General features: G+C 43.2%; 1 protein-coding gene across 1 annotated transcript; it reads left to right on the top strand.

Annotated features, from left to right (window-relative positions):
* The first annotated feature begins 10966 nt into the window (after nucleotides 1–10966).
* Nucleotides 10967–11481, top strand: LOC131825780 (ubiquitin-like FUBI-ribosomal protein eS30 fusion protein). The gene has a single exon (XM_059165185.1). The coding sequence runs from the start codon at nucleotides 11026–11028 to the stop codon at nucleotides 11422–11424; it is 399 nt and encodes a 132-aa protein (XP_059021168.1). The 5' UTR covers nucleotides 10967–11025; the 3' UTR covers nucleotides 11425–11481.
* Nucleotides 11482–25605: the final 14124 nt, after the last annotated feature.

The following is a 25605-nucleotide window of genomic DNA, read 5'->3' as shown; positions in this document are numbered from 1 at the left end:
CCATTGGGGAACAGCTGAACCACCACAGTCATGCAGCCTCTCGAAAGATTGTTGCCGCAAGACTGAAACCAGGGCCTGTGGTTTCCCGCCGTCCTCTCTGGTACACAGCTCAGGCTTCCAATGACTCATGGCCAATGGTGTGCCAAGATTTCACATCCCATCGCTGATGGAGCCCAACCTGCTCGGAGCCACGGCTCTTCCCACTGCTTCCTCCTCCTGAGAAGCGTAATGAGGGGGTTAACGATGAGCAGGATGTGAGTGGATCTCTTCACACGAGCTGTCTGGGTATAAGGCTGGCCGGGGAGGATGGAGTGGGGGGTCAGTAACCATCCGCTGTGCTGAGCCAAGGCTGCGATGTCTTAACTCTGCTGGTTGTGTGGGGAAGAGAAGAAACTAACGTTTATTAACTGCAGGCCTCTAGAGAGATGGTGCGGTTCATTGGTTAAGAGTGTGGGCGTCAGATGGTATCTGGCTTCACCACTTACTCACTGAGTGATCCTGGGAAGTTACTTACCCTCCGAACCTCAATAGTCTCATCGAGGAAAAAAAAAAAAAAAAGGAATAGTAGTATCAACCCCACCAGATAGTTCTGAGGATCAAATGGAGATGATGAACGTAAAGATGATCACGGTCATTCTATGGCCCTTGATTAATCACGTTTGCTTGGTGCTGGAACTGAAGGACAGAAAGAATGATTTCCAAGGGAATTAATATCTGTTATTGAATAGAATGCTTTATGGAAGTTGAATACTGGACTCCAGTTATAAGTTGGAAGAGATCTTCGACCCCAGGACAGGACAGGGTATGCTCTGTGGACGCAAGAGCCTGCCATTCAATTCTACCACGACATATTGAAGGCTGGTCACATGGCAGGCACTGCACTAGGCACTGGCGTGGGGTGGGGGTAGGAAATATATCACAGAGGAGTAAAGCACAGCTCCTGTTTTTGAGATGTTTGTAGGAGAAATGGATACATATACACTCAACTAACATGAGGCAGGTCCAACAATGTTCCAGTGTTGAGACAAATCCAGCACAGAAAGACCTAAATTCTGTTCTTGGGACTATCAGCTCAGGTACTGGCACTGAAGTGAAGGTCAATCATGGCTCTTCGGGGTGTGCATGGGGTGACCTCCGGGCTCCTCACTGTCAAGTGGGGGTCTCACAGGGCTGTGGAGGTCCACAGGCTACTCAGCACAGTGCCTCAACCTAGTAGACCCTTGTTAAAAGTTGACTCTAGCTAGCTTTCATAGTCAGCAATCAAGAAGCTGTGATGATAGCTCAGGGAGAAATCATAAGGACTTGGACTAGGACAATGGGAAATGAAAGGAAGGGATGTAGGTACCCTTTCAGAGGCACGACAGGGAAATTAACAGCCTATGGGGTGTGAGAAGTGAGAAAGAGGGGAGGGTGATCAATACTGTCTCAAGGAATCTAGCCTGGGAAATGAGGAGTTCAGGGTGTTGTTACCAAGGTAGGCTCATGGCAAAGGATCTCAACTTTGGATAGAGTGCATCAAAAGTGGCTGGTAAGTCCTTCAGGTTGGTCTTTTCCAGAGGAATTTCAAATGTAAAGGTCTGAATTTCCTTAGAATGTTTAGGACAGATGACTTCGATTAGGAGATGCTTTATATAGACAGAAGGCAGTCTTTAGAATGAGAAGTTGGTTGTGTGAGAGTCTTTAAGAGCAAGAAATTTCCCAGAAACTAAAGAAGGAACTGGGCAGTTACCTTGTTCCAGAAACAGAGATTTCTGGTTCAGAAAGAGGTTCCAGGTTCAGAGGCAAAAGGAATGTGAGAGCCTACAAGAGGTTAACATCGATCTAGCACAAGGCAGGAGTGAGTTTTAGATGAAAATGATTGGAACGGTTTGTAGGAAATGTCCACTGGAGAGAAGCTGAAGATGCACAAGAGGTAAAAGTCTCTTGATGATTTAAGGAGAAGCAGGAAAGAAATTATGGTTTTGGGGGGCATGTTAGTTCTGGAGCAAACCAGGACCATGGAAGGAAAAGCTGTGTTTTAAGGCAAAAAATTTTAATTGGGTAGTTGGTAGAGTTCAGTTTGGTGTACCTTTATCTTCTAGTAAACTGCAGACTTATCTTTGATAATTTAATGAACTGTCATAAGTTAAACACACACACACACACACACACACACACACACCCCAACATAGAGTGTGATTTTGTTCCCTTACTTCTCTTGAAAGGCAGAGCAGGGGAGCAGAAATAACCAACCACAGGGGTTGACCTGAAATCAGAAGACCAGGCTAAGTCACCACCTTGTTAAATTTCAGTAAGCTGACCTCCAAAGGAAAAGACCCGCCAAAAGGAAACACTGGGGTCCAGTGAGATAATATATGTGCCTGGCCTTATAAAATTGATCTGTAATTAACTAGAGTTTGTTACTTTTATTCGTAAGGCTTCTCACATTTTGTTCCTGAAGCTGATTTGAACTTGGCTTGTCACTTGGAGAACAATGTCGGCGACCCGCGCAGAATGGAAAGATTGTGCTGTGCTGTGCTGTGCTACGTTTGTGGTGTCAGCAGATAGTGTGTGGTACAGAGGAAAACGAGGACATCTTGAAGTCTGTCCTTGTCAAATTCTCTGAGAAATGTGCCACTCTAACCCCGGGGGGAGGAGAGGGACTCCATGGACTTTCCACTAAGGAAGGCTTCTTCTCCCCCAACTTTTTCCAGTGATGTCTCCAACATGGTTTGGAATGAGTCAAGCTTTGGGGCTCCTACCACTTCCCTTGTCATGCACGTTTGCCATTTCCCAGATTTCATCATTAGGGCATTTCCTGAAATACAACCCACTGTGTTCCTTTTTTTCTGATTTCAAAGAGGATTCTATTTCAAACCTCAGCTGTCAAATGGGGAACCCAACTGTGAACAGTAGCGAATTTGACTGTGACATCAGAGTTTCCAATGGGAACCCGACTTTCCATGCTGAGATCCAGTTCTCCCCTCAATTCAGGATTTTGAGAATAACGCACAGCCTTCCAGACCTCACCAAGAGGCCACTGGTGGAGCCAATAGCAGCGGGACCCCAAATTTCCTTTGAGGTTGGCAGCCTGCAAGGACGGACTGCCAAGAACCCCCTGCAACCTCATCACCTTTCCAAGACCCTATTTTTAAGCAGATCAAAGTGTTCTCCTCACACTGCTGAAAGCCAGAGGTCCAGGTCAAGGTGAATGAGTGTGGGATTCTGAAGAAAGCTGGCAGAACATCAAAGAAGGAATGGGTGGGCCTGAGTCCTTTCTCTGAAAACTCTTTTGCGTTGTTTCTCAGACTTTTTCAGTCTGACACTTCGTTGAACTTGCCTCTCTGCCCCCATTCTAGTCTTTACAGCCCCTATTCCACTGTCCATCAGATTAGTCACCTGAAGCTTGAATTCCTCAGGTGTTTACATGTTCTAAAACCCAACGAACGTACCTAGATACTGACCTATACATATATAGAATAAATACTCATGTCCGCCCACACTCACTGTTGGGTCTTAAGCCCTGAACTCATAATTTAACTTTCTTCCCTTTTATTCTGAAAGTGCCGTGCCTCGTAGTTGCCATAACACAGATACGCAATGTATTTCTCCCCCGCTGGACTGTATATGCCGTGAGGGGTTCTAGATAGTTTCGCTGGAAGCATCTTTGCTTTAAGCATTTTCTGGGCAAACGTTGTCACTGCCTAACTAATTGGCCATAAGGCTCTTCTGTCAGGAGTCAGGGACAGGAAAGAAGGGAGGGAGGTTTCTGTGAGGATAAAAGGGTAACACTAGGGATCCTTGTGCTGGAACTGTTCTATATCTTGACTGTGATGGAGGCCATACACATGCGATAAATTTTACAGAAAGGAAAAACGCACAATCACACACAAACCCGTGCAGGTAAAACTGGTGACATCTGTTTCCTGGTTAAGGTATTATATTACAGTTAAGTAACAGGTCACCACTGGGGAGACTGGAGAGAAGCTATACGGGCTCTCTTTGTGTTATTTCTTACAACGGGGTGTGAATATACAATTATCTCACAATCAGAAATTAAGCAATGACAACAGGGGTTATTTCTCCCTCAGGCCACACATCCTACTTGGTAAGACTGGGGATTCTAGTCCATGTGGGTGGCAGGGGATATCAGAGCTTCTGCCATCTGGGACATGACAAGTCACCTTGTCAGGGGAAGGGAAAATAGCAAGTCACTCTGTGGCTCTTACAGACTTCTGCCTGGACACAACACACTTACATTTTATTGGCCAAAGCTGGTCCTTTGGCTCACCTAACCTCTAAGAAGAAGTTCAGTTTTGCCATACATCCGGAAAGAGGAGAATCAGAATATCAGTGACAGTACCAAAGATCCCAGCTGTTGTTCAAGATGACATTTTTTTCATAAAATATTTTGTGTTTACCTCATCATCACGTGACCAGGGAGTGACTTCCACTCAATGATAAACCAGCTAGAGGGAAACCTGCCTATGAAGACCGCAATGGCCACTGCAGCTCAAATTTCGTATTGGGCCTGAGTTTCATTGTTTAGAGAGAGTAAAAGCTCTCTGGAGAAGACAATGAAAACGTTAAAAAATATTTTTAAATGCATCTGTGTAACAAGATCTTTTCTTCGGCTTTCACTCTTACTTCCAAATGTACGTGAAAAACCCCGCCCTTTAAATGTCCGCGCCAGTAGTGCTTGCAAATACCCTTCAGCTTTTCAATCTGAAGGCACAAATGGCCAGTTGAAGAAGCAGCTCAGATACGTGTGAAAGTTTCTACATGTTAAGGGAGGCCGTGTGGAGGGGCATCCAGGAGGCAGGACACGGATGGATGGGAATGATAGATTTCAAAGGACGGAAGTGTGGGACATATACCGGCAAGGCCAGGAATTTGCTAAGAGGAGGACGTGATAGCGTTCATCAACAAATAACCAGATTGCTCTAGCAATGACCAACTGAATGGTGTGGTTTTAACTGATTTAAAAGTTAAATCAGATATTTTGCTATTTGTAGGTGTAGCTAAGCTATGGCCTTTCACTAGTACTTTGACAGCAGATAATTATATCGATGAGAGTTGCTTAGGAATGGAGACAAAGGGAAACCTACCTAATGGGGCGCCCATTCTGTGCTGGGCACTGTCTATGCCGACTACTTTTACCCTGCACCATGCCATTATCAGCACCCCACTTTACAAATACACAAAGAGAAAAGTGAACTTATGTGTCTCCAGTTGCCAGTGGCACCCAAGGCTGCCTGACCCATCCCTTACCCGTTCCCCGGGGGGCAGGCCTAGGAGCAAGAGCACCAGGACCGTGTTCAGGCTCCTTTTCCAGACTTGGTTCAGTTGCTTCCTTCCCTGACCCCTAAGCTTCAACCACAGAACTCCTCTCCCAACTTCTCAAAGTTAACCTTGGAAGTGTGACCTCCGTGCCCTTGAGAATGCTCTTCCTTCTGTCTTGTCCTCATTCTGTACACCAAATCTTATTTATTCTGAGTCCTTGTTCGTGTGCTTCTCCTCCAAGTCTTCCTACATCATTGCCTTAAAATCTTATAAACACAAGGCAAGGAAGGAAGGAATGAGCAAGTGGATGAATGAATAACAGATGGAAGAATATTATCTTCCCATAAAATCAACGCCCCATCCATTCTTTCCACAGCAATATCTCTCCACCGGAGGAGAGTAGCTATTCCCGTTCCATTCAGAAAATACGGATCGAGTTCTTCCTATCGCAAAGCTCAGTGCCCAGCGAGTGGAGAACACAACATTGGGTAAGACCCAGCCCAGCCTGAGTCCTCTAGGTGTTCACAATCACACAAACAGCAGAAAATTTTTGCAAAATGAGCTTGGATGCACTTGGGGGCTCCTGCCTGACTTTCCGCTCCTTGAAGGAGGAAGTACGTTTTGAGAGTGGGAGACTCAACTTCATGCCTTTTCTAAGAGAAGTCTGACTCACATCCACCCCCTTCAAGAAGTGCAAATCCCAGTGCAGAATGACCCCATTCCTAGCCAAGTAGGGACCCGCCGGGCTCTGGAACAGATGGCCTCATGGCCCAGGATCGCAAATAGCCTATTGTGGCTTCGGCTGGTCCAAAATGATAAGGTTAGAAAACCAGACAATATCGTTCTGAGTGTTCATAAAAATAAGCAGAAATTACAGAACCCTTCACATTCTTAAGAGTTATCACTTATTATTATAACCTTGCTCGTTTCAAGAGTGATCCCAGAACATTTAAACAAATTATAATAAAATAAGATGGCAACATAATACTACTATTTAAAATAAAATCATAGATTAATACCAGAAAACTCCAGACTATTCCACTTAATTTCATGTAGGGGAGTCTTTGAAATTAGGTTAAGTGACTCCAGGCTTTTTATTTATAGAAGTAACTTGGACGTTGGTCTGAGAAGTGATATATCCAAGTTTTCAAATAAACGCAAGTCCTAGAGAATTGTAAATAATGAAGAGCCATGTGGATGAAAAACATATCTTATAAATACTCTATCTAATTGATAGGAAAAGCCCTTTACATTAGATAAATACCTAATAAAAAGAGTTAAAGACAGGATGCAAAAATTATATATATATACACACACACACAAAACCTATAGCACTGTTCTGTATATGGAGGGAGAAAAGAAGGTAAAAAGCAAACAGGAAAGAAAGTTGCACTGTTGTAATAATGTAAAAAAAAGAAAAAGCAAATCCCCTCCCCTCCCCAAGAGGAAAGCAGCGCAGGGCACAGCCTGGCTCAGCGCCCACCCAGCTAGCCAGTCCTGTCCCTTTGTTTGGATTAGCAAAAGGCGCCCCCTCTGGGTGGATACAGCTCTTGGAACACATGACTTGGCATCTGAAGAGACTTTATGCCAAGAAAAGGTATCTTGGCCTCTGGGGACTGCATTCTTATCCACGTGCTGAACGTCAGCTCCCAGCCAGCCCCCCTGAAGTTCGGGGTAAATTTCACAACAGACCCCCCTGCCCAGCAGCGTTCCACGTAAGGTGTCTGGAGAAAGGGGTGCCTGGTGGCTCAATGGGTTGGGACCTCTGCCTTCGGCTCAGGTCATGATCCCAGGGTCCTGGGATCAAGCCCTGCATCGGGCTCTCTGCTCTGTGGGGAGCCTGCTTCCCACCCACCCTCCACCCACCCCCACCTGCCTCTCTGCCTACTTATGATCTCTGTCAAATGAATAAATAAAATCTTAAAAAAAAAAAAAAAAGATGTCTGGAGAAAGGCCTTGGGTTAGAGTTCTTACCCTGGATTTGGGGCTAACCTTCACCACTCTGAGCTCAGTTTCTTCTGCACAGCGAGGTGACGCTCACTGGGACCTGCTCCTAGGCGGGAGTCAAATGAGCTCATTGCTGCCTTTCGTGATGCACGAATATGCCTATATGCCTCATTAAGTAAGCCGTATCCCATTTACTTTCCAGGGAATAAAATGTTTTCCCTTTTCACCTCCTCATGCATTCTTATTTGACATTTTAAAGTGTATTCATTCTCATGTTTGTCTTCATTTTTGCTTCTTTCTTCAAGTAATTAATAATAATAATAATCATAACCCCAAACCCAAGAATGACTACCAGCGGCAGAGCACATTCCCATGCACCAGGCATTGTGCCAAGCACTTCCTAAAATGTTATGGTCTCATGAATCTTCCCAAGGTAGGAATGCCATTTCCTCCAATACACAGATACAAATACTGAGACGCAAAGGTTAAGTAATAAAAAATTAGCACAACCAGGTTTCAATCTGCAACTTTGTGATTCAGAGCTTCTGCTAGGTACACTCTAGATGTGTTCATTGTAGCAAATAAGGCAGGAGGGAAACAAAGAAGGAGACAACAACCGTCTTTGCTCCGCTGTTTTCCGGTTACCGGCTTGGTGACATTGCTGTAACATTGCTGGAGGATTCCTTTTACTCGGGGCATCAATAAAATAGAAGAGGGGATTTTTTAACCAGTTGAGGGGGTAACTATTAATAGTTGGCTCCCACCACCCGTTTAGGAAGACGGAAGAAAGACTAATACCATCTGCATGGTGATTGCTTTCCCTTAGCCTCCGCAAGTGCCATTATTGTAATTCCTAACATCATTCCCAGAATCATTTATTCTTATTAATAGTTGCAGCAATAGCCATTTAGAATCTCCTCCGCTTTGTCAAAGGCAGTCAAGGAAATATACATTGTATTTAATTAAGTCTCTATTAAGAGTAAGTGGAAGGTGCTTCATCATGTTCGTAAGCCTGAAACTACTCTCCCTTATCAGAGACTCCCCTTGGGAGGCCTGTAGCTTCTTTAGCTGACAGGCTACAAATCATACCCTGGATGGCCCTGCTGCTGGCTTCGAGAACTATCACTGGTAACTTGTGCACACCATACCTCCTAATGTTGGGTTCTATGTATGGAACCCACCAAATACAGTTCATTCTGATTTTTTTTTAATTTTCTTATTTTTATTATTATTACTTTTTTAGATTTTATTTGTTTATTTATTTGTCAGAGAAAGAGAGCACGCAGAAGCAGGCAGAGTGGCAGGCAGAGGCAGAGAGAGAAGCAGGCTCCCTGCTGAGCAAGGAGCCCAATGTGGCACTCAATCCCAGGACCCTGGGATCATGACCTGAGCCAAAGGCAGGGGCTTAACCCACTGAGCCACCCGGCATCCCCAGTTCATCCTGATTTTAAAAAAACAAAATAAACAAACAAACAAACAAAAAACAAAAGAAAAAAAACCTTCCCTGTAGCAGAATACAGACATACTTCTTTGGTTCAAAATACCTGATTCCTTAGGTGTGAATCATGTCAAGAGTCGCTTATTCAAAGCCCCAGTTGTTCCTCTATTGTTTTGGTTTGGGGATGACCAAGAAAATTTTTGAGAGATTACTATATATGTCAGGGAGTGGACTGCACATTTAAAGATCACCTCCTTTAATGATCAGACCAATCCTTTGAAATAGTTAATAAACAGGAAAACAATCTTAGAGTGATTAAGGGTTCTATTTTTCCCAAGTACCCAAGAATTCTAGTCGACTTGGCACTAGCACTTTTTAAATATTAAATGACACCACTTCCCAGGCTGGTCATTAGTTCTGAAGAGAATAGGATGGCAGAGTCCTTCCTCTTCTTCTTTTTTTTTTTTTTTTAAGATTTTATTTATTTATCTGACAGACAGAGATCACAAGTAGACAGAGAGGCAGGCAGAGAGAGAGGAGGAAGCAGGCTCCCTGTTGAGCAGAGAGCCTGATGTGGGGCTTGATCCCAGGACCCTGAGATCATGACCTGAGCCGAAGGCAGAGGCTTAACCCACTGAGCGACCCAGGCGCCCCGCAGAGTCCTTCTTCTATCACCCCTTCTCTCTTCAGTGGCCTTCCGGATCCAGTGAGGCAAAAATAAAAGAGCACTCTCCAATCATGTTTTTTCACAGAACTAGAACAAACGATTCTAAAATCTGTATGGAACCACCAAAGACCTTGCATAGCCAAAGCAATCTTGAGGAAGCGGAAGGAAGCTGGAGGCATCACTCTTCCTGACTTCACACTATATTACAAGTCATCAGTAATCAAAACAGTATGGTATTGGCCTAAAAACAGACACATAGATCAAAGGAACAGAATAGAAAGCCCAGAAATAAACCTATACATACATGAGCAATGAATTTATGATAATGGAGCCGAGAGTAATGGGGAAATCGTTTCTTCAATAAATGCTATTGGGAAAACTGGACAGCCAAATTCAAAAGAATAAAACTGGGCCCCTATGTTACACCATAGATAAAAATCAACTCAAAATGGAGTTAGACTTGAACGCAAGGTTTAAAGCCTTAAAACTCCTAGAAGAAAACATAAGAGGTAAGCTCTTTGGCATAAGTCTTGGTGGTGTTTTTTTTTTTTTTTTTTTGATTTGACACCAAAAGCAAAGGCAACAAAACCCAAAATATATAAATGGGACTAAATAAAACCAAAAAAGCCTCTGTATAGCAAGGGAAACCATCCCCAAAATGAAAGGATAACCTACAGAATGGGAGAAAATATTTGATAATTATATCTCTAAGAAGTTAATACCCAAAATATATAAAGAGCTTATACAACCCAATAGGGAAAAAAAAATGACTTACAAATGGGCAGAGAAGCTGAATAGACATTTTTACAAAGAAGACCTAGAAATGGCCAACAGGTGCATGAAAAGATTCTAAACATCATTAGCCATCAGGGAAATGCAAATCAAAACCACAATGAGATATCATCTCATACCTGTCAGAATGGATATTAACAGAAAGATAAGAAATAACGAGTGTTGGTGAAGATGTGGAGAAAAGGGAACCCTTGTGCTCTGTTGGTGGGGACACAAACTGGTGCCGCTGCTATGGAAACCAGGATGGAGGTGCCTCAGAAAATTAAAGATAGAACTATCATAGGATTCAGCAATTCCACTTCTGGGCATTTATCTAAAGGAAGGGAAATTATTATCCCCAAAAGATCAGCAGCCTATGTTTATTGCAGCATTATTTACAATAAGGAAGACATGGAAACAACTTAAGAGTTGATGGATAAATGGATAAAGAAAATATGATCATGGATATATCCTATACGTGTTATAGTTATATGACACTTCATATATCACATATCGTGTGTGTGTGTGTGTGTGTGTGTGTGTGTGTGTAGGGAGAGAGAGAGAGAAATAGTATTCAATGAGATAAAAGAAGGAAATCCTGTTTTTTATGGCTGGAACTTGAGGGCACTATGCTAAGTGAAATAAGCCAACAGAGAAAGACAGATATTGTATGATATCACTTATATGTGGATTTTTAAAAAAACAACTAAATCTATAGATAGGTACAGAGAACAGATTGGTAGTTCTCAGAGGCAGGGTGAGCGGGGGAGACAAAATGGGGGAAGGCGGTCAGAAGATACACGCTTCTAGTTATCCAATAAATAAGTTCTGGGATATAATATATACGCATGGTGACTTCAGTTAAGAATACTATATTGTAGCTCTTTCTTGACTCCACCTTCGCGGTAGCGGCTGCGGTGTCCGCAGTTCAGTCGCCGACATGCAGCTCTTCGTCCGCGTCCAGGAGCTACACACCCTCGAGGTGACCGGCCAGGAGACGGTCGCCCAGATCAAGGTTCATGTAGCCTCGCTGGAGGGCATCGCTCCTGAAGATCAAGTCATGCTCCTGGCGGGCACGCCCCTGGAGGATGAGGCTACCCTAGGTCAGTGTGGCGTGGAGGCACTGACCACCCTGGAAGTAGCCGGCCGCATGCTTGGAGGTAAAGTCCACGGTTCTCTGGCCCGTGCTGGGAAAGTAAGAGGGCAGACTCCCAAGGTGGCCAAACAGGAGAAAAAGAAGAAGACAGGCCGAGCCAAGCGGCGGATGCAGTACAACCGGCGCTTTGTCAACGTTGTGCCCACTTTCGGCAAGAAGAAGGGCCCCAATGCCAACTCTTAAGTCCATTGTAATCCTGGCTCTCCCCCAATAAAGCCTCTTACGTAGTTCAAAAAAAAAAAAAAAAAAAGAATACTATATTGTCTATTTGAAAACTGCTAAGAGAACTTAAAATTCTCATCATAAGACAAAAAGTGTGTATATGTAGTGATGGATGTTAACCACACTTATTTTGAAAATCGTTTCATAATATACATATCTATCAGATCATTATATTTCTATCAATAATATAATGCTACATGTCAATCATATTTTATCTAAAAGAGAGAGAAAGCACAAGACAGATCATTCTCTCTAATAGAATGGGAATTAGTCTATTGGTCAAGTCCATTATCTTCACACTTTACCATTCCAGATCTGAGCCATGATCCACTTCTCTATGCCACGACTGGGAAGTGTTCGGGGAAGTAAGGGAAGATTCACATAGCAATTTCAATCGACCCAACATGGCTGTTGAACAATTAAAAGACCAGAAAGTTATAGTGTATTTACTTCCCCTCTTCTGGAGTTAATATGTGGTTGAGGAACACCACCAGAGATTAGGTAGGACTCTATCAGGGAAAAGTGGCCCTTGGCCCCATGTTCCAGCCAGATATATCAGGGTAAGCTTTCATTGCATCCGTCCTTGAGCTAGTCTTAAACAGAACAATGGGGAGGGGGCAGGGGGGTAAGGGTTGATCACACCTTCCTGGAGTCACAGCACTCCTAGAGGCCAGCAACACTTGGGTCCTTGTGGGACATTCCAGAGCTCACTCTTCCAGCTGCGCAACCGACGTCATTCTTGCTCTGTCTCTGCTGGTGCGGGATGACTGAGAAAATGATGCACTTGTCATCCTTACTTTCAAGAGGGGGAAAAAGTCTCTATTGCAGGGCTATCTATAGTTTTCCAATGTTTTCTTAAGAAGGAAAAAAAAGGATGTGTTGAAAGACACAGCTGCCTGTGGAACTGCTGAATAAATTCTGGCCAGTTTAGCATAGTCATGAAGCTCCAAAAATATATGTTTTCCTGGTCCAAGGTTGAAGGAAGCAGCTCCACTACTCCACTAGAAATGTGTTGGGCTTGACAGACCAGGAGGAAACCTAGTTTTGCTGCTTTGCTCTAAAGTGTTTCCATAAGCCCAAATTTCTGGATGGTTACGAGTAATTTGCCTCAACTTAATTTCTCTCATTCAAAGGTATGGAAAAAAATGCCTGTCATAGGCAATGGAAAATAATTAAGACATTAGCCTTGTGTTGGACGTCCAGAAGGCAAAGACCCATTAGCTTACACGTCAATGCTGAATTACAATATTGTCCAACTTGCAGGAGTGACGGAGATCCTGGGAATGAGAGGACCACACGGGCCCCTGTGCTATTCCACTCTGTAAGCCCCTTGCTTTTCTGTGCTGGCCTTCCTCTTCTCCGGGATTCTGCTGCTATCTCTTGAGTGAGCTGACTTTGCCAACTCTGAGAATCCTCCTTAGTAATCTATTCAATATGTGCACTCCCTTTGGAAGAAATACAGTAGTCTGTGTGCATTTCCTATCTGCTCCTAATTTCCTATACTGTGAATTATGTCATCTAGTTTCTGTGCCGTTGCCAGTGGGAAAAGGCTGTCTAGATCAATCTGGTCAGACCGCCTCAAAGCCCGAGAAACACCAATTAGACCACCGCAAAGTTGACTCACGCCCAAGAAGACCAACCCCAATTTCCTCTAGTGCTCCTTGTTGTTTGAACACTGAACCCTATGGAAGCCTCTTGGATAAGTCATTTGACCCACGATGTTTCTTCCAAGATCTACCGCTAGGATGGGTCAGATTTGAACACATCTTGCAAAAGCAATGGAAATACGCTGAGATAGTAAATCTGGGAAGAGATCGATTCAGATTATGGAGGGTGGATTTTGATCCAGGAGGTAAAGGTTTTTGTTTTCAGGTTTTTGTTTGTTTGTTTGTTTGTTTGTTTATATGATTGATCAATTTCAAGTATAATTAACATACACTGTTTTATTAGTTTCAAGCGTATAATATAATGATTCAGCAGGCAGTAGAGGTTTTGGATTCTCACACTTCTGAATTTAATCAGAGCAGCTGTAGAAGTGGAAAGCCCTGCGGCTCATAGACTTAAAGGTTAGAAGGTATGGGGCAATGTAATGTCCACATCCACACAATCAGTGAAGAGTAAAAGGACCTTTGGATCAAATTACCTGGATAATTGTTTCCATCATTTGATGCCCATGGGCAAAGCACAGAATTTGAAGTTTTTGAGAAGTATTTTAATCCAATCTCGTCCCCCGCAGAATCCAGTTAAGGGAACAGAAGATTAATCTCCAAGGGTCCCTCTGATCCTAAGATCCCAAGAAGTCACACCCACCGTTTGTCACCCCATCCAGGAAGTGAGAGCTTTTTTCCTACACCTCCCCAAATGCTTAGTCCCAAATACAACCACATTTTTTCAATTTCTTGTGATTCCATTCAGAAGCATAAAAATACTCTATGTGTATCTGCTTTACAAAGATATGTTATTTATTATTTTTTGACTAACAAAAATGTACTCAACACAATATTTTTTTTTACTTTTCTTTATTTATCTAATAACATATCTTAGAAATCTTTTTGAAAAAGTATATTCACTTTTTTATTGTTCTTTCAAAAATAGTCTGACATTCTATAATGTGACTATACTGATTTTCATTAAATAGTTATGAAAAATCAAATCATTTTCAAAGTATTACAGGCACATGGCTAAAGTTTATAGAATCACAGAAGGACACATAAGGACAATTTATACGTTTCCCCACTTCTCCATTGCCCCTGAATTCCAATCCTCAGATCAAATACTTACCACCCTGATAGCAATTTCTTCTCTCTAGTTCTTAATTATATAATAACATAACTATACCTTGATGCTTCGACCTTGGATGTTTTCTCTTGAATTCCTGGGAACACAACAACTTGGCTTTGGAGCACTAATCTTACGGCACAGAGCAACTTATCCCTTTCTCCGATGAGCTCCAATAAACTTTTCCAGGCTATCATCTAAACTTCATTTATGGCTGAGTATGAGATAGAATGAGATTGGATGTTAATAAAATGAGATCTGACCAAACAAACAAACAAAAAAAACAAAACACTGAGCTTGATTTGCAATTGCTGGATCATAATAAGAGCAGCACAGAATAAAAATAATCACCATCATGTTAAAAACATTTAATATCATGGAAAGAAAACCTTGGCCTCTGCTTGTGGCAGGTAAAATATCGGTCCCCTGAACAGTGGCCACACCCTCATCCATGGAACCTGCAGCTGTGTTTTGTGTATGGCCAAAAGGACTCTGAAGATACAAGTAACGTGATGGACCTGGAGAGAGGAAAATTATCCTGGATTCTCCAAGGGGACTCAGTCTAATCAAACTAGTCCTTAAAAGCAGGGAATCATTCCCAGCTTCAGGCAGAGAGCTGAAAAAAGGAGTTGTCCTGTTGTTGCTGGTGTTGACGTGGAGGAAGGAGACCACGAGTCAACACATTTGGAAGTCTCTAGAAGACAAGAATGGCTCTCAACTTACACCTAGCAGTAGTTCATACAACCTCAAGGTACTGAATTCCATCAACAACCCAAATAAGCAAGGAACGGATTCTTCCCGAGAGCTTCCAGAAAATAAGGTCACCTTGCTGACGTTAGCCCAGAGAGACCCATGCCAGACTTCTGACCTACAGACTTGTAAGATAATAAGATCTGTATTGTTTTAAATTAGTAAGTGTGTAGCAATTTATTGAAACAGCAATGGAAAACGAATATACCAGTCTTTGTTGCTTACAGTCCAGAGAGGCGACAAGAAGGGCACCTTACACGGTACACATGATTTGGCCCTGGTTTCACACTCAAAGAGAGCCTCAAATCTAAATTTGACTTTGTTGCTAAATGACAATCCACATGCATATTCATTGTTTTGTGAGGACATCTGCCTGGTTTAAATAAACCAAGTTTTAAGTGTGAACAGTTATATAATGCCATTGTGTTAAACTTTTTGAAGCATTTCTTCACGTTTTGATTTATTGCAGATCTCAAAGACCTGATCCGAGCCTGTGTTCTGGCCTCCTGGTGTCCAGGGGGAACGGGTGTCTCCTGCCTACCCTGAAGTGAGTGGGGAAACAGCACGCAAGAAGACATCGGGAGGAGGAGGGCTGGCTGGAAGCAGGCTGGTGTGTTCCACTAGGTCTATTAGAAAGAAAGAACATGTGCAAAGGTCAGTGGTGAACACAGATGTCACGGGCGTACAGGGTCCCAGAGGAGGCCCCTGTCTCTGGGGCAGTGATGGGGCAAGGTGCACAGGTGATGCTGCAGAGGCAGGCAGGGACCACTGGTGTAGATCCTTAGGGGCTGTGCTTGCACTTTGGACATCTCCCCCCCCACCCTGCACCTGATCCCCTGCTAAGGGCAGTGGGGAGCCATGAAAGGCTTAAGCAGGGAGGGGGAGGGCATGCGACAGAAGCCACACCCTTGTTTCCTCTGGGCATTACTCCCAGGTTGTAAATGGATCTTCCCCCTGGCTACTCCTACCTTCTCTACATCTTTCCCTCCTTCTGGGACATCTTCTTATTTTTTTCCCTACGTTTGATGATGTTTTATTTTTTAAAATGTCAAACAGAAAAGTAGAGCATGAGACAAGGAACACCCACACACCCAAGCATTTAGCAATGCTAACATTTTGCCATTTGGAGTCATTTCCTTTTTTTTTTTTTTTTCTGATACTGAAGTAAATTACAGACACGGAGACATCTTGTCCAACAATAGCTCCGCATGCACCCGAAAGAAGGATGCTGCCTCCCCATGCGCCCGAAGAAGGATGCTGTTTTACACAGCCCCTAATCACTATCTTGCCTAACATAACTGACAATGGCTTGTTAGCTTTGGAGTCCAGTCTACGTTCCTGTTTCCCTCCTCTCTCCCAAATAGCTCTTCTAACTGTTTTGTTGTCCAAGATTCAATCAAAGTCAAGTATCTATTTAGGTTATTATTTCTCTTGAGTCCCTTCTAATCAGAACAGGTCCTCATCGGCACCCTTATCTTGGGTCTCCCAAGGCATTTAAACTCATTAAAGAGGTTTGGCCACTTGTCCCGTAGAATGTCCCACCTTCTAGATCTGTTTCATGGGTTCTTTGTTGTACTGATAAACCGCTAGCTCAGTCCCTTCTTCCTCATTTCATGTGACGTGGCTTTAGAACCCTTTAGCACGTTTGCCATGGATAGTTTGTTAGTGATGTTAGTACTTCCCACTGCCTTCCTTTAGGAACGCATTATGTCTGGCACCCCTGGCCATAACAAATGCTCAAGTCCATTTCTACTTAAGACCACACCAGCGATCATTTTTCCACTCGTGAGCCGCAAGCTGGCATTGTGTGAATGTCTAGTTCTCCACCAGTGGCTCACCTAAAGAATTTTGCATCCATTCTTGATTTTTATTTGAATAGGGGTTGCAAAACAATTCTATGCTTTTCGATCTAGTGGCAGGCTACACCATGGGAGTAATCAAATTCTTTTGTTTGGAGGACCAGCTAATGTGGAAAATCTCTAGTGTTCCCCGTTTTCCTTTCTTATGGTTCTGCCTCTCAGACCTAACATTCAAGGTTGTTAGGTCTCATGTCCCTCCCTGCAGCCCATGCGTGCGCGCGAGCACACACACACACACACACACACACACACACACACACTCCTAAGCAACAACTGAGGTTGCCTTTCAATTATTGACAGAATTGCAGCCAGACAGCCAACTTCCAAGAGCAGAAGGTGTAAGAGGGGGCAGGAAGCCTGGGGTTCCCACAGGGGTTCACGCCTGGCCCTGTCACGAGATTGGTCAATTGCCCATCTCCTGTTTGTTTTATGGGGATCACCCAGCTGAGGAAGAATGGGGGAGTAAGAGATTCTTTCAGCTCTAAGTTTACAGCAAGGAAGGAGGTTCTAATTTGAGACCCCAGAGATTTCTCATGACAACTAGAAATATTTCCAGTGAAATGCAAAGGAAGCTGAGCTGACAGATGGTTCTTCTTCTTAATGGACTCCTCTCCCAGTCAATGTCTCTGCCTTCTCCTCCAAGACACAGGCGCTTGGCAGAGCCTCCCGACACTTTTCTTGTGAATGGGGATTCTGTTCATTAAATACCACCGTGCTTCCGGAAGACATTTTCTAAGCAATTGATGATTCCAGTTCAACCCGGTGAAACCTTCTCTGTATTCTTGGGAGATCTCCCTGACATCGTAACCTTTCCCCCAGTCTTTTTTTTTTTTTTCCATTCATTACTATCTTTGAACATTCTTTGTACACTGAGAAATTATACAATCCTCTAATAAAACAAAAATGAAAAGAATTGGGTTCCTCCGTGGATTCAAGTATTTGTTCATTTCCAAAAGTGGAGACATTTTATCATTTTAGCTGCTTTTATCCCCTCTGCGAATTTAGATTGTATACCTCTTGGCTGTTATTTTCTCCAGTTCTCCAACCACTAGACAGTTAAAATACAGGGACGCCACTCAGGGGGCTTTCATGAGGCTCTTTTCTCTGGAAAACCACGGCCTTGGCATCCACTGGTTCAGCTTGTTGGTCTATTACTCTGTCTGCTAAGGTAACATTGTGGTTTAGCAAAGAGAAGCGGGGGAAAAGCACAGGGGAAGTGGAATGCCACACTAGGGTGTAAAGGACTTGTTTTGAAAATCATTAAAGATGCATCAAGGTTCAGGAGGTCTTTGATTTCAGAACCAAGGAAGGGGTGGGGGGGTCTGACAGCTCACAAATCCCTGGACCTCATAAAGGCTATTTCGTGGGTCTTTGAACTTGTGCATTTTCCTGGGAAGTAGGGGCATGACTTTCTGCAGATCCTAAGAGGGGTTCACGATTCAACAGATGAATGCGATTTTCATTGCTCAAGAAGACACAGCAAAACACACTAAATGGGAAGGAACTAAAGAACAGAGCAAACCTGACCATATGACCTCCTGGGACAACAGCCCTGGTTTAGCTTGCTGTCTAAGTGTAATGAATAGCACCTCCTTTCACTCTCAAAGAGTCCTCCTCTGGATGGCCTCCCTATTTATAACCCTAGTCCCTGCTCTATCGGTGTAAAATTCCCACCCCCTCTACCAACACCATCCTTTTCCCAGTACATCTGTTTAATGGGACTTTCTACTAAACACAGATTATGTCTTTTCAGCTAAAACTATCCTAGAAATGGTGATAATGGTCCAGATTATCAGATCATAAAATCCTGCAGGGTAAGTCATGCCAGTACGTAGGACACAGACCCCAGGCTATGGGAAGACTGTTCTATAACGTCGTTCTGCTCAGAAAGCACCTCGGGTGGAGTGCAAGTCAGGCCTATCATGGGGCAGGTGAGGGGCAGAGGAGAGGCAGAGAGAAATGAAACCTGCTTTTTACAAAGGATAGCACATCTGAGCCTTTTCCGCCATACCTGATACAACCTTGAGGCAGAAGGGGATGTAAGAGACCGGGAAAAATGTTTTTAGGTACCAAGACACATTGCCTTCATGTTGTTTTTTTAACATATAAGGATCTGAAAGCATGAAACCATCTTAGTCACTCTCAACCTCTAGAAAGGCCAAGACTCAAGATAACTATTCATTTTTGTCTTATTATAATAATCATAAATATAATATAAATTATATATTTTAATATAAATGAAGTATAATTATAAATATAAATATATAAATATGAATATAAATAGAAAATATAAATATAGTTATAATCTTATCATCTTATTAATTATTCATTCATCCATTTAGATATTGAGCACCTATGATACGCCAGACACTGGGAGTACGTGGTGAGCAAAGCAGATGTGGATCCCTGCCCTCTCAGAACTCACAAATGGTACTTGTGTGGGGCACACAGAGCTGTTTTAGAGATGCCTCAGGTTGTCAAGCCCTTAGCACAGTGGAGGCATTCAGTAAAATGGTCTTTATTAATGCTACCTGTTTCTGGAATTTGTACAGGCTGGCTCTTTACTTTGAACAAACAGGTCAACATTATTTCTTTCATTTTTTATGACTAGTAAATAATTGCTATTTAATTGCTGATGTCCACTTGTAAAATGAGAATCATCAGAGAGCTATAATGAATTGTCTTTGATGGGGTACCTGGGTGGCTCAGTGAGTTAAGCCTCTGCCTTCGGCTCGGGTCATGATCTCAGGGTCTTGGGATTGAGCCCCACATCGGGCTCTCTGCTCAGCGAGGAGCCTGCTTTCCCCTTCCCCTCTGCCTGCCTCTCTGCCTACTTGTGATCTCTCTCTGTCAAATAAATAAAATCTTAAAAACAAAAAGAATTATCTTTGCAGTTGTTGTAGTAATACATTTAAGAGGGCTATTTCCATCCTATGAATGCTTAGACAGATAGATTAATAGATAGATTCTCCAAAAAGTCAACTACACACACACACACACACACACACACACACACACACATACACACACACATACACACTCACACAAATAAAACGATAGAAAAGAAGGAAGCAGATGCCCACACATCTTTTTCATAAAGGTTATTAAACAATGGAGGCTAGGTTATTTTTGTGTGCTTGTTTGCTGTTCTGTTTTGTTTTGTATTTTTAGAAAACATTCCAATTACTTAAAGAACTTGACTAATTACTCATATCAGATAATTCAAGGATTCTCATTAGATGTTATTAGCAGTAACTGGGGCTTCATTAAGCCCTACCTTCAAAATCAGAGTGTCATTTTGAAGAATGTATGGACAAAGATTTTGAGAGGGCAACTCCCAGCAATTTTTCTCTCTCTCTTTGGAAATAGCCACTTCAAGAACAAGCCCGATCTGAAATGTGTTGTCTGCACTTGGTGAAAGCACTCTGGGGGGCACAGATTTCACAACTCTCTAATCTCCGCGAGCTGCAAGATCTTTCCCAGTCCAGGGCGATAAATCAAATTAATGTCTGCAATTACAGCCCAGGAAAACGGGAGACAATTGGTTCAGAATGAGCTGGCCCCTTTGCAAATCACGACCCTTTTATTTATTGTATATATCATGCTTGCCTCTTAGGCGTTTTTATTTGAGGTGTCTGTAATTAATGATATGGTTCATTAGTTGGAGAACAGTTCATGCATCTCAGCAACACAGTAGTTCAGGCGTCGTGGGATTTAACTGATTCCACATGGCCCCAAATATTTCCCTAATAATGCCCTAGTGGGAATATTTTCATGTGTACGCAGCAAATGACATATTTCCAACCAAGGGTACACGATGGAGGTGGGGTATGCCCAACGGTGTTATTTTTGGCTGATAAGTAGTTAATATCACAAGCTCCTTTCTTTTTCCCCTGTGACTTCTATCAACCTCGGGTGATAGCATTTTGGGCTACTGATTAGAATGCTCTAGTGCTTGAGTTATTGACAGTAAACAGAACACCTGCATCAGTGAGACAGGTTTAAGTTCATCCTGTCCCTTTGTGCTAAATGCAGCCCAAACAGCAGGGAAAAAAGCCTAGCCCTGCCCCATGCTGCTAGAGGTCCACTTTGCTAAATGGATCCCAGCTCGGGGTTTCACAGGAGAATCACCTGCGAGGCATTCCAAAAACACACCATCACAGAGAAGGTACGTCCCAGCATCAGCAAATTTTTTTTTTTTTTTTTAAGTCTCACCCTGTGTCAAGAGCCTGTGATATATCTTAACACTAAAGCCGTCTTTTCAAAATGTGAGGTGGGTTAAGCCTTTCTTGGTGGCGTCCTACTACATTCACACGGCACGCGAGCCTCCAATGTCCTTGAGACCCTAAACAGGCCAGTCCCTGACCTCGTATTCTACCCCATCCCTCTGCCCTGACTGTATATTTTTTTAAAGATTTTTTTTTAAAGATTTTATTTATTTGACAGAGAGATGACAAGCAGGCAGAGAGGCAGATGGCGGGGGGAGCAGGCTCCCTGCTGAGCAGAGAGCCCGATGCGGGTCTCGATCTCAGGACCCTGAGATCATAACCCCAGCCAAAGGCAGAGACTTAACCCACTGAGCTACCCAGGAGCCCCCTGACCGTACTTTTTATGTCACTACTTCAACTCACAGAATTCTAGTCCACCTTAGGCATCCCTTCATGCTATCCCTTCCGTTCCCTGTGCCTTCTGCTCTCCCCTTGTCAGACCCATGCACTGCTGGGATCCTAGCCTGAATACCACCCAGAAGGGGCAACTTTGTGTCCCAATTTAAAGTATGCCCCCGTGATCTTCCTGTGATCAGCCAAGCCTCTCCTCGCCCTCAGGACCTGTCTGGGAGGCCTTCTGTAACATGCTGTCTCTTCCCAGAGCGCAGCCTCTGCAGAGCCAGGGACCTGCCCACGTACCAATCAGTGCTTCATGTGTGCAACAAAGAGGAGATGCTCACAAGCACTGATGTGCGGACCGTCCGCATGGACGCCTGGATGATGGCTACGTGACGTCCTCAAGCGATATAGAACCAGAGAGACGGAACCCACGCTGCAGAAAACCATACAGACTGCGTGTGAACAGTGATGACACGGTTTACATCATGACTCCTTTATAAACATCCTGCTTTTCTCCAAGATCTACCCTCAGAGGGATGCTGGGGGGCTCTGTTGCTTAAGCATCCAACTCTTGATTTTGGCTCAGGTCATGATCTTGGGGGTGGTGAGATGGAGCCACCTGAGTTGAGCTCTGTGCTGGGCGTGGAGCCTGCTGAAGGTCTTCTGTCTCTCTTTCTCTCTCTCTGCCCTTCCCCCTCCATAAAAAAGAAAAAAAAGGCTTCACACTCAGAAAGCCAAAAGGAAGGAAAGCTCTAACAGTTTAGAAAATCAATAGAATTTCAACCTCTTTGAGTTGGAAGAAATTTTAATACAGAGGTTAGCATGTCAGCATTTCAAGTCGGAGACACAGAAAAACGAAGGTCTGTGAGAATGTGTTTTGACTGTAGTTCTCTCTTGGAACCTGCTCCCAAGTCATAAAACATGAAAAATTAATTCAGAGCATCTATGTGAGTAGTTATTTGTACCTCTCAGTCAGTGATATTTATAAGCATCTTAATTTCGTCCTTCATGGTCCTCTCTCCTCCAAAGGGAGTATAATAATACAGAGAACTGACCGGAGGATCAGAGGGTTAACTTAATATAACAATAAATTATCTTGGGCTCTGAAGTTCTGGTACTTCAACTGGGAATATGTGTGTGTTTGTCTTTGGTGATGAATGCCTACAATGGTTGTAGGACCCTTCACTGGATTCTGGAGAAGACTGCCTAATTTGGGGGGACAAGGTGGGGAGGAACCTGCATTCTAATCTCAGATCTTCCCGTGAACAACTGTGCGACCCTTGACCAGGGCTGTTTGTCCCACGGCAGAGTCAAGACAGTGACTGTCAAACCCACTCCTGCATCAAACTTGCTTGGTATTATTCTTTGAGATAATTGGTCTCTCATGAGAAAAAAATGAAATTTCCGCTCTTCTGTTTCTAGTGAACATCAAGAATGGACCAGGATTAGAGTGAGGAGAGAGAGGCAGTTGCCCTAGACCCTGGAACCCTCCAAGAGTTAGGTTTAGCCCTTGGTTGAGATGAAGTTGAGTTTTCCACCTGCTGAGACCATCTGGGAATAAACCTTCAAGAAAAAGTTGTCCAACGTCAGTCGGCGGCAAAGGTTTTCAAGAGAGAGGCCCAGATTTCTTGTGTGTCCCAGTAAATTCAAGGGAAACTCTGGGATTATTTTGCTGAAGTCCAAACAGAACATTTCTCACACTGCAGGTCGTGCCTTTGAATGCCGTGCTTTCCCCACATACCTTCCCTGGACCAAATGTAACATACCTTTGAAATTTGGGGAAAATAAAATGATGGACCCCAGGTGATTTCAAATTTGATCCTTTATTATGAGAGTTATTCAGATAACTGTCTTGATCGTCACACAGAGTATGAAAAGCCAGAAATGTACTCTTCTAATTTGTATTTGGGGAAAGCGAGATCGCAACTTGACAGTCACATTCACAGGAAGGCCAACCTCTCCAAGTACTACTCTTCATCCTCCCCAATGATTTTCCCTTTCAGACTGTGATTTTTCCTTAGTGGCATGTATTTGTTGTATACATTTCCTTACTTTTTCATCCATATCCCCTCTAGACCTGAGTCGTCCAACATGGTAGCCACCAGCCACATGTGGCTATTGAGTACCTGAGATGTGGATGTGGCTGGTCCAAATTGGGATATGCAATTAATGTTAAACGCTCTGCAGATTTCAAAGACTTAGGAGCAAAATACACCTAATGAAAATGTTCGTCCTTTGATTACATGTTGAAGTGGCATTATTTTGAAAATGTGATGTAAATAAAAGATAGTGTTGAAGTTAATTTCACCTAGTTCTTTTTATGCTTCATGTTACTATTAGAAAGTTCCAAGTTGCATATGGGGTTAGCCTCTGTGGCCTGCCAGTTTAGAAAGCATGTTCTTTGGGCTCGGGGACCAAGTCTTACTGACACCGATCCTTGAACATCTGCTCTACACACTGTCCACTAGTTCTAAGCTCAGGACCAGATATACGTTTGATGCCCCTATGCACGCACCCCCCCAACCTCCCACCAAATGCAGACACTGCTGGTTAAATAATGAAGCAGTAGCCACATCCAGTAGCTTTGTAGAAATTCCATATGGATTCAAATCTGCAAGATGTAAGCTGTTAATTAAAAATAGTTCATTAAAAAGCTTTTAACTGTTTATTTTGGAGTTTGCTTGGGGCTGCCTCTATCAGAGCACCACCTGCGTGATACTGACATGGTAGCTTGGATCATCCACGGTGATGCTTGGAGAACACAGACAGAAAACGGGTACCCTGTGCACTTCTCTGCATGTGTCCAAGAGTAGCCAGAACAGACAGAGCAATTAAGGCTCTTGCTGTCCACTGTGACTCTGGCTTCAGAATCTTGGTGGGTTATTACTCTGTCAGTTTCAGGAACTGTGAGCCAGGAAATCTAAAGTCTTTTACTAATTATTGTTCCCTCTGGCTTGAGACTTTGGCCAACCATTGATCCTTGATGTTCCTGGTTTCCTCTTCCAGAAAGGACACATAACAATATTTGAGCTGGGTCCTATATTGGGTTGCAGTCAAGCTCCCTAGTGAAATGATGACAGGTATAAGAATGTTTAGAAATAAGCAGCATTTGGAATACATCAAGGAAAAGGCCCAGAAAATTAAGGTGCCTCATTTTGTCGATAGTAGCACAAATGCCTTTTGGCATTTGCAGAGGATATTCAGATGAAAGCAAAAGTGATTTCTTGAGGGGACTCACACTCACAGGCAGAGAGGTGGAGCCTAGACTAGGAAGGGCAGCAGGTGTCCCGAAAGGGGACACCAGACTCCCGGGCCCATATGCGCATCAGGATAGCTCTGAAGCTTCAGCCAGTGGTCCCGGGCAGTGCTCTGTCCTGGTTTGTCCTGGATCAGCTGTGTATTTGGAAGCTGTTTTTGCAGCAGGCGACCCTCAGTTTGTGTGGATGTTTGGAAATTTCTTTTCCTATGTCTCTGAGAAAATGTCTTCGATGTTAATAAACAAAACATTGAGGGTACTCCCAGGTAACTCTGACAGACACTAGCTGGGAAGTGAGTTAGCTAGTACTGATGTAGTCTCATCTGCCTGGAAAAACTATTCTTTCCAGCCTCATCACGCAACCATGACCCTGCTGGGGAAGCCACTTCAGTGATTTGACCCGTGGGTTCTTTACCTTCAGTCCATGATCTATATTTTAAATGTAATCCAGCAAATTATAACAAATAAGACTGTTACTGCCTTGATGTTTGTTCTTTACAACTCACTTTAGACACACTGACAATGTAAGGAGGTGAGGAAATATTGGATATAGTTTTAAGCACCCAGATTTTTCAAATAAAATTGCAAACATGAAGACTGGTATGCTTTGCCTATGTGCACCTGTTAAATATGGCAATAGATCTTGTTTCCAAGATCTTCAGCATGTGTGGTAATTTTTCTAGTCCCAAAGTCAAATAAAAAATCAGGAAGAGGGGATAAATATATATAAATTCTTCCCAATCATACACATATTTTTTGGCTTAAATTACTATTTGTTAATGAGGATCTAATGCCTAGGTCTTCCAGGAAAGAAAATGCTTAATTTATATCCCTATAACTTTGAAGAAATATTTGTCCCTTACCCCCAGGTCTCTGTATATAGTCCCTAGTC

This window comes from Mustela lutreola, chromosome 2 (genome assembly GCF_030435805.1).
Source record: "Mustela lutreola isolate mMusLut2 chromosome 2, mMusLut2.pri, whole genome shotgun sequence".
Lineage (NCBI taxonomy): Eukaryota > Metazoa > Chordata > Mammalia > Carnivora > Mustelidae > Mustela > Mustela lutreola.
Note: the sequence above shows the minus strand (reverse complement) of the source record. Positions and strands in the feature narration are given on the sequence as shown.

Coding starts and splice junctions, on each gene's coding strand:
- LOC131825780 (XM_059165185.1), top strand. CDS start 11,026: ATGCAGCTCTTCGTCCGCGTCCAGGAGCTACACACCCTCGAGGTGACC.